At 43.4% G+C, this 9,295-nt stretch overlaps 1 protein-coding gene across 1 annotated transcript in view; it reads right to left on the bottom strand.

Moving 5' to 3' along the window:
* Window positions 1-5,242: 5,242 nt before the first annotated feature.
* Window positions 5,243-9,295, bottom strand: part of GPR149 (G protein-coupled receptor 149) — a 36,615-nt gene continuing 32,562 nt past the window's right edge. The window contains exon 4 of the mRNA XM_074962941.1: window positions 5,243-8,555. Coding sequence (XP_074819042.1) covers window positions 7,983-8,555 — 573 coding nt within the window. The 3' untranslated portion in view covers window positions 5,243-7,982. The remainder of the gene's footprint in view (window positions 8,556-9,295) is intronic.

Here is a 9,295-nt window from a genome sequence, read left to right as displayed (position 1 = left end):
TTCTATTGTACGCCAGTTCTATAAGTCACCCATTAACACAAAACCTATAAACATAAAATATTTGAAGTTATCATTTAATTACCAATTTACAGGAAATAAATGTTAAAATAATGTGAAATTGTAAAAATACCTTACATCATTATGATTGATACCTTTAAAAAAAACAAACATATTCCTCTGAGCTAGGTCATACAGGACCTGGTTCTGGACTTACATGCATCAACTTTACCTTTGCTGTTAACTTAGAGTTACTCCCGTTTTAGGCTGGTGTTGTTGGAGAAGAACCTGGCCCAATGAATATACTGTTTATCAGAAATTGCCCTGCATATTTTTTCCTCAGCTTCCAATGCAATATGCTTTGCATTATTCAATAGTTAAAGTTACAAACAGGTGCTCAGGTGCTAGACACACGTCATATTTTTCAAGGAATTTTTTTTTCTGTTTCAGCTTATTGGGTTTCTGTACAGAGACGGAGCTCTTCTCTTTGAAGTCACCTTCTAAAGGTCACTTTGACAACCATCCCTCTGCCCACAAATGTCAAGCTGTTGTTGAAAGATGCACGAAAGGTCAGCCAGAAAAAAAATTCAAACTGGAAAGGGATATGAATATTTTTTACTAGTTATTACAAGAGGGTTTTAAAAAATTAAATCCACCTAGGTTTCTAGAAGTGATAAGTGAGCCCAATGTACAGTGTTTACTAGGCCATGTCTACGCTACAACCTTTGGTCGATGCATGTGACGTCGGCATAAAGCCACTGCAGTTAATATATATACCTTGGGTGCATGTATATTTGGCTCCTGGTGTCAGTGCTGCGCGTACTCCCTATGAGTGCTTGTGTCAATGCACAGTGTGGTGCACCATGGGTAGATATCCCAGTGTGAAACCCAGCATCGTCCAGCACGCTGTCTTTTGGGAAGTTTTGGCACTACATGAGTCGTACTGGGATGACTGGGAGCAAGGGAGTCAACTTCCCAGCATGCAACTGTCTCTATCCCATTATGTCATCTATATCCCATAACCTTCATACCTTTTTTAAAAATCCCACGAACCTGCACAGCCTTCCTCGTTGTCCACCATCCCTGACAGAAGCGTGGTGCCTGCAGAGCTCTGCACTATTGTAATAAGCATTGCACGCACAGGACGCATGATCCTTTAGCATTTGCAGAGTCATAAGAAGAACTGACTCAGTGAGTAATGTGATCATTTCTTGGAGGACAGATTTCTGTGGGACATAGGGGGAACCAAGTCAGGGTTGTTGGTGGCATTCACAGAGCAGCTGCAGACAGTGGAGCACCACTTCTGGGCCCAAGAAACGAGCACTGACTGGTGGGATAGAATCATAATGCAGGCTTGGGATGATGAGCAGAGGCTGCAAAACTTTTCTGCCACGTTCCCAGATCTGTGTGCTGAGCGCATCCCAGCCCTCCAGCGCAGGGACATCAGAATGAGAGCTGCCATGACAGTGGGCAAGTGAGTGGTGATCACTGTGTGGAAACTTGCAATGCCAAACTGCTACTGGTCAGCGAGAAATCATTTTTAGAGTTGGAAAATCTCCTGTGGAATCACTGTCATGCAAGTGTGCAGGGGCATTAATTGCCTTCTGATATGCAGCACTGTGACTCTCGGCAATGTGCAGGACACATTGGATGGATTTGCAGGAATGGGGTTCCCGAACTGCGGTGGAGCAATAGACGGCACATGTATCCCTATTTTGGCATCAGACAACCTTGCGACAGAGTATATCAACAGAATGAGCTCCTTTTCTCTGGTTTTGCATGTGCTGGTGAATCACTGGGGACGCTTCACTGACATCAGTGTTGGCTGGTCAGGGAAGGTGCATGACTCTCACAGCTTTAAGAACACAGGACTGTTCAGAAAACTAAAAGCAGGGACTTTCTTTCCCGACTGGCAGGTTACCACTGATGATGTTGAAATGCCAATAGCGATCCTGGGGGAACCTGCCTACTCCTTGCTCCCCTGGCTCATGAAGCTGTACACCGACCACCTTGACATCCCCAAGGAAAGATTCATCTACTGGTTCAGAGGTGCAGAATGACAGTTGAATGCGCTTTTGATTGATAGAAGGGACGCTGGCATGGTTTACTCACAAGATTGGATCTCACTGAAAAAGCATCCTAATGGTTATAGCTGACTGCTATGTCCTGCATAATATATTCGAAGCAAAGGGGGAAAAGTTGCTGCGAGGGTGGAGTTGGAATGGCTGTCTGAGATTGAACGGCCAGACACAAGTGCTATTAGAAGAGCTCAACTTGGAGCTCAGGGAGATTTTCAAAGAGCATTTTGACAGTGAGCGACAGTACTGCATTGTTGTGGTCTGTGCTCTACCTGGCCCTTTTGTTTTGGGGCCAGTTAGGAACTGTGTGGTGCTTTATGTACATCTATGAATATAACAGTATCAATACATCTATTAATTTTGTAGTGCTTGCTGTACATTTATGATTACTACACTGTTTTTTCACTGATTCTATGAGTTGTCACATTGTACAATAACAAGTGGGTGTTTTCACAACTGCTTAGCACTCTGCAGCATATGTTGTAAACTAATAAAGATGAATTATTTTCCAAATAATAGAATTTTATTCATAATAAAACCAGTACAAAGAAAAAGTGGTGTAATTTAAAAGCAAATACATTAAAAATGTAATAAATTAATGGAACAGAAATTTACAAGGAGAAAGAAAATTTTACCTACTCATACTGTAACTGTGGCTTTCCCAGGTCAGTGCATGTGAAGCTGTGGTTGTCCTTAATGTCCCCTGGGATGGAGTGGCAGGGGAAGGGATGTGGCCCCTGATGCCATGTGGAATGTTGGGTGGGATGTAAGGAGATGCTGTGCTGGAGTTCTCTATGGATTGCCAAGGGAGGCGAGTCCATGATTGTAGAACTTGCAGATCCACAAGTGTCTGCAGCATCTATATTTGCTGCCAGAGAAGCCCCCTTATGCCCTGGTGCATCTCCCTCTCCTTTTTCTGCTGGGACTCCTGGGCCTCTCTCCGGTTCACTCTTTCCCTCTCCAGGGTGTATGCAGTGTTCACCCTCCAGACTCATTTCTCACGGTCTGATGCAGCACTGGCTTGCACAGTCTCATTGAACACGTCACCCCCAGTCCTCTTCTTTCTCCTCTTCCCCCCTGCCCTGCCCCCCCCCCCCACCTCGCTCAGGTGTTCCACAGTGTGGAGGGGTACCACTCAAGGCTGCAATGGGAGCGGCTGCAGATAAAACACAGAATTACCACTGTCAGTATAGTCACACTGGAAAGCAAAAGTTAAGATTCAGATCTCTCTTCCCTTGCCCCCCTAAAGTATAAACAAGACATGCCTATTGACATTTCTGCTTCAGAGTGCTTGTGCACAGCACCACTCACAGAACCAGCCGTGGAGAGTATTCCGGCTGGGGTAATGACAAGGGAATTGCTCAGCTGCATGAAATGGCACTGAATACTGGCACCTTTTTCCACAGGTGGTGGTGATTTTAGCTGATATCTCACTCCTGAGGGTAACAAAAGCACAGAGAGCACAGCGGCTGCTCGCATCCCGAAGCCGTCCGGGCCCATATGCTGCTAGCCTGTTTATTGCAATGGTGTCACCTGAAGTTATCACTAACTGGCATGCGAAAGTGTCCTACCACAGAGGAAGAAATAAGCTTGCCATCCCTAAAAGCCTTAGGGAGAGGATTGCAGAGTAATGAAAGGCTCATTGTGATCTCTCAGGAGGATTCCAGGGACATCTCTGCACATAAACAAAATGCTCCACATGACCTCCCCTGCCTAACTCTACAGAGGCATGAACAGAAGATAACGCCACCTCTCGTTGCATTGCTACCTCTTCTAGTATGAGTAAATTAATGAAAAGTCAGCTGTGTTCTGTTGAGTTGGGGGAGATGGGGTACCATCAGTACATACAGCATTGTAATGGGAAATACAATTACACAATTACCTTACGTTCCTTCCCCTGCATCAGGCTCACCCATGCTTGACTGTCAGGACTGACTAGACTGCAGTAAAGTCTCAACAGGTCCTGGTTCATTGCAGAGTGGGACCTCCTAGTCGTATGTCTCCCATCCTCCTCCTCTTACTTCTCCACTTCATCCTTGCTGTTCATGCCAGGGGCCTGTGACTTGTCCTTCTCAGAGGTATCCACGGTGGTCTGTGAGGTGGTGGTGGGGCCTCCGCCAAGTATGGCATGCAACTCTTTGTAAAAAGCAGCAGGTCTGTAGCTTGCCACTGGATTAACTGTTCGCCTCCCTGGCCTTCTGCTATGCCTGTTACAGTTCCTTTGCTTTCACGCGGCGCTGCTGCTGGCTCCAGTCGTACCCCTTCTCCTGCATCCCCCGAGCAATCTGCTCGTAGGTGTCCACATTTCTACAGCTAGTCTGTAGCTGTGCCTGCACAGCCACTTCTCTCCACAGGCCCAGAAGATCCAATAGCTCCTGTCTGCTCCAAGCCAGAGCGCATCTGGAGCGTGTGGTCAGCTGGACAGTTGCAGAACAATGGAGACCTGCTGTGTGTGCTTGCCAGCATGGAGAATCACAAAAGGCATTTCAAAAATTCACTGGGCTTTAAAGGGGAGGGAGGGACTTTCAGTGTCTGTGACCTTCTAAGCAATGGAGTTCACAACTGTGAGCAGGGCAGTCAGTGTTGGGCATTGTGGGGCAGCTGCTGGAGACTCTTTGGGTTGCCACAAGTAACACAGTGTCTACACTTATGCTGTGTCAACCTCACTACATCAACCCTGGCTCAGTGCTGCTCAGGGAGGTGATGTTACTGTGTCACTGTAACAGGGAACCTATATCGGTGGGAGACAAATTAAGTGTAGACACATGCACAACTAGGTCTATGCAAGGCAGCTTACAGCAGCCTAACTTTGTAGTGTAGACAAGTCCTAATACATGAACCAGGAGAAAATGAAGCAAGTTTTCTGGAGCACTTTGCAAATGGCTCGTGTCTGTTGAATAATTAAGACACGGGTGTTCACACTGTTTCAAATGTTTAATTGTATCAACCATTTTAAAACAAAACATAAAATAGATGTTTAATACATTACCAAATTATTTACAGAATCGTCACTGAAGAAAATGTATTTATTATAGACCAGTAAGACAGTACTTTACAGTTAGGTCAAGTTGAGGGCTGCATCTAGATTGCATTTGAATCCCTCCTAAATACAATCAGATGTTAACACACCATCAGTTAATATTTTTCCTATACACAATACTAATCTCTCTTGGGGAGGGGGAGGAGGTGGTAAAAAGAACCAATCAACAAAGAAGACTCCAAGGTAATGATGGATTAACCCTTTTTGGTGCCCTGGGGGGAAAATGTTGCCCCTCTAGCCCACTGTCCCTATGGGTATGTTGCCCCAATTGGGACACTACCTAGGATATCGGTGCTGAATTTAGCAAATAAATAAATCTTTAAAATATATCCAGGAACACATTGGACACATGTTCAAGTAATCAGATGGCATCCAGTGGGCAAGAGCAAAACATACCAACAAGTCAAAGCAAAAGGAAAGTGGAGCCACGTTAAGAGAACTTCATCTGTGTATTGCTTTTCAATCTTGGCTACTGGATTTCACCCTTCATTCCTGTTGTCCTGGGCTTGGGGTAATGTGGCCCATAGATTAATAAATGGCTGCTCTGAGGAAAGCACTTGCTTAAACTTAGTTGGGATTTTTTTCCTGCGCTGAACAAGGCTGTGAGAAAAGTTGCCATCTCATTTTTGAGCCAAGCATTCCAGTTTTAAAGAATGCCACGTCTTCTTGTTGGGCCCCAAGACTTGCGTCTAGCAAGATGTTTACAAGCCTTTGATCTGGTGCTTTAGACTGGAATTCAATTGAGAAGGGCTTATCAGATCAAGCTGTGCTCCTACACTGCCTTCTACCTGCTTTCCGTAGAAGACAGCAGAAAGCAGTAATTTCAGAAATAGCAGGGTGCCTATTCACAATTTGTAGAAAAAATATAGTTGAATAGATCTTAGAATGGATTTTTCTTAACAATATAGTTTCTAGTTAAATCTGAAATGAAGAAGCAGCTATAGTGTTACCACCCTCAATTTCAGGGTAGAAGGGCAGCACATTAAACCACGACTCATAGCACAGCGTGATCCATCTCTATCTTAGCAACCTCCAGTCTTTGGGCCTCATTCTCCTCAGATGTACACCAGTGTAAACCCAGTGATTTCAATTGAATTATTTCTAACTTACACTGGTGTAACTGAGAGGGGAATCAGGTCATTTGTGTTCACACCTCAATATTGAGGGTTAACTGCAAAGAAAAATAAAGTCAGCCCATGTTTTGTTTTGCTTCTTTGTGGTCTCTAAAGAAGATCTGAAAGGGTTTCTGCTTATTTCCCCCCCATCCCTTAGAAATTCAGGCCTTTTCTAGACTTCTCTCCTGGAAAATTTGGGATCATTCTAGCTCTACAAGGGATTAGGGCATCACATATACCATGAAAATGAAAGCTGATTGAGAGGGAATGTGATTTTTGTTTAAAACTCTTAATTTTGTTCATCCCTATTTAACTGAAATGCCTGACAAACAGATGGAAGAAAAGGGCTTGATACATCATTTTGCTACAGTCCGTTTGCTAGACTGATACAAAGGGGTCAAAGAACAAGTGTAACCCCTCCCTTCTAGCTCTACCAGCTCTGCAGCAGGCTCCTCCCTCCGGTAGCACTGGGGGCTGTGGAGGGAGAGATAACAGACCTCTTGAAGGAGGATGTGTGGCTGGGACAGACCTTTACCTCAGCCATACTGTGACCCTGCAATGGCATGTAGGGACTATCGCAACAAAGGTGCAAGTTAGGGCAACTCTCAGGGTTGTGCCATGGGTTGCATCATCCCTGGCAGCCTCTGCAGAGGTGGAGTGCACGTCACCTACACTTTCTATGCTAGCGCTTGCATGGGGATGACTCTGGGCTTGATAACCTTTAAAGATGAAGGCAGCTGCATTTTATGCAAATTAAGCATGATGGGGTGGCTCCTGGCATGTTGCCAACATGACCCTTGTTTGGATCAAGTATGGACACCCTGTAAGATTGGAAAGCTTCTTTTTCTTACATGGGAAGAGAAGGTGGGGGCAGGAAGCGGGTTCCTTAGATTCCGTGGGATAAGTAAACTGAACATTGATACACGTGTACACAGGAATGTTGAGCAATTAGAACCTTATTGAAATACATGTTACCATATCTACAGAATGTGCATGCTTACATTTCAGCTACCCAGATTCAAAAGTTGATATTATAATGGTTAGTTACTTATGTGGTACATTGGAATTGTGTATATAACAGTGGAAACTTAAAGCACGTAGGCCTCTTTTAATCCTGTATTTAACCAAATCCTGTATTCAGCTTTTGACTTTAGCTACTGTTTTCTGATAAATACTTCAGGCACAAGACATCAGTCATAGCAGAATTGTGACAGAAGGACAAAAAATGTTAAGAATCTTTCCTCGGATGAGAATGGTTTGATCATTCAGTTTTCACAGGTTTCCATGGGTAGATTGCCCAGTGCCAACAAGCAACCAAAGCAGCTTCTAAGCTTCTATTCAGAAAAGGTTTTAGAAATTATAGTAACAAAACCCAAAAGCTAAAACACAACCACCACCAGTGTTGCAATTCTCTAATCAATATTATAAAAGCAATTAACTATTTGATGTTTTCCCACCCATACATTTTAAAAAACCTACTTATTGGTACAGTCCAGTGGTTCTCAACCTATTTACCATTGTGGGCCATGTATGCAGCTCTCTGTTATTTGGGCCTCATCCATACAGTGTATCTGTATGGCCCTGAGGATGTCACATGAGCAAGCAGCCCATTGGTCGCAGGTTGGGAACCATTGGTATAGCCAAACAAAGTAAAATTTCATGTTACAGAAGAGAAAAGTCATTGTGTTTGATAGATCTATTGAATGAGAGGAGGAGTGTCAGTCAAATCAGATTTACTACTCTAAGTGTCTTTTAATTGCTGTTGCCATCTTCTTCCCTTTTTCTGTATGCTTTATTTAACAATTGTATTTCTTCCTGATAACCATCTCTCTCCATATGCTGCTTTTTACTATTCCGCCTATGAGCTTCAACGGTATCTGGAATTGATATGTTAATATCGCTGTCAGGATTGTTTGATGGTATAAAGAGAGAGTAGGAAGCGGTTTCTCCTAAATCGCATGAAACAAACCTGTTTTCTTTCCGTGAATAACGCAAGGACGGGGATCTGACCTGGGTAGAGGACTGGCTGATATTACTGATGATTGATACAGTATCCATGGCCTCTTCATTGTCGCAAATTTCAAGAACTTCTAAATGAATTTTAACATTTGTGTCTGCAAATGTAGTAGGAGAATCCTCAGGGTTTGGCTCATGACCAACACTCTTGGATCGATATACTTCAATTTTCTTTGATGTGGGTGTTATTTTTTGCCCTTCAGTGCTTACCTCGTAGGTAGATAAAGAGAGAGTTTTTCCCGTGGGTGCATGGAGAGATACAGTCCCTTGAAATGCACATAAAGGAATAGCTAAGGCCCCACCTGAGCGCTGGAAAGAAACAGAATTGCCATTATTTAATGTTCATTTCTGAAGTCAAAATCATGATAAACAAGCCAATTATGCCTAGTTTATTAGCTTGCTTTCACTACTGTACATTTTCTCTATGAACATTAGAAGCCTGGTATTTAAATCAACAGTATGACTTTTTTAAAGGGTGAAAACAATAGATGCTTTAAAGTGAGCAAGGCTCTTTATGATGCATTTTAATATAAAAGGCAAGATTATTATTATAAAAGTGACTATGACTCAGTTATATGCATGGTCACAAAGGTCTTAATTATAAGATTTCTATAGGATTCAAATTTCATCAAAGCCTGGTGCACATGGGGATCAGGACTGCGCTAGTTATGAACATATTTAAAGCACAGTTGGTAATGGGAGGTTCTGTCAGTTTCCCAAGCCAGTAGGGGCCGAGAGGGAAGGAGAGGGAATGGTCAGAAGGGTGCTAGATAAATTTTGCCAATCTATAGCACAGATTTATAACAGAACTAACTTGGTTACAGATAAATTGTGTTAGAACCCTGCTAGCAACTACCATGCTTCAACGTGGTTGTACAGTAACGACCACTGTTCTGCTCCCAGAGCAAGACAGGATTTTAAAGGGTTGCAATCCCCCCTGCAACAGAGGAACAGTCATGATGTTAAAACCATTTGAAAATAAACTCCATTGCAGTCCTGAGGTACCCTGTGTAAAGCTGCAGCTAGGAATTCTTAGCATTTGCATTTGA

The sequence above is a fragment of the Natator depressus genome, chromosome 9 (genome assembly GCF_965152275.1).
Source record: "Natator depressus isolate rNatDep1 chromosome 9, rNatDep2.hap1, whole genome shotgun sequence".
Classification (NCBI taxonomy): Eukaryota; Metazoa; Chordata; order Testudines; family Cheloniidae; genus Natator; species Natator depressus.
Note: the sequence above shows the minus strand (reverse complement) of the source record. Positions and strands in the feature narration are given on the sequence as shown.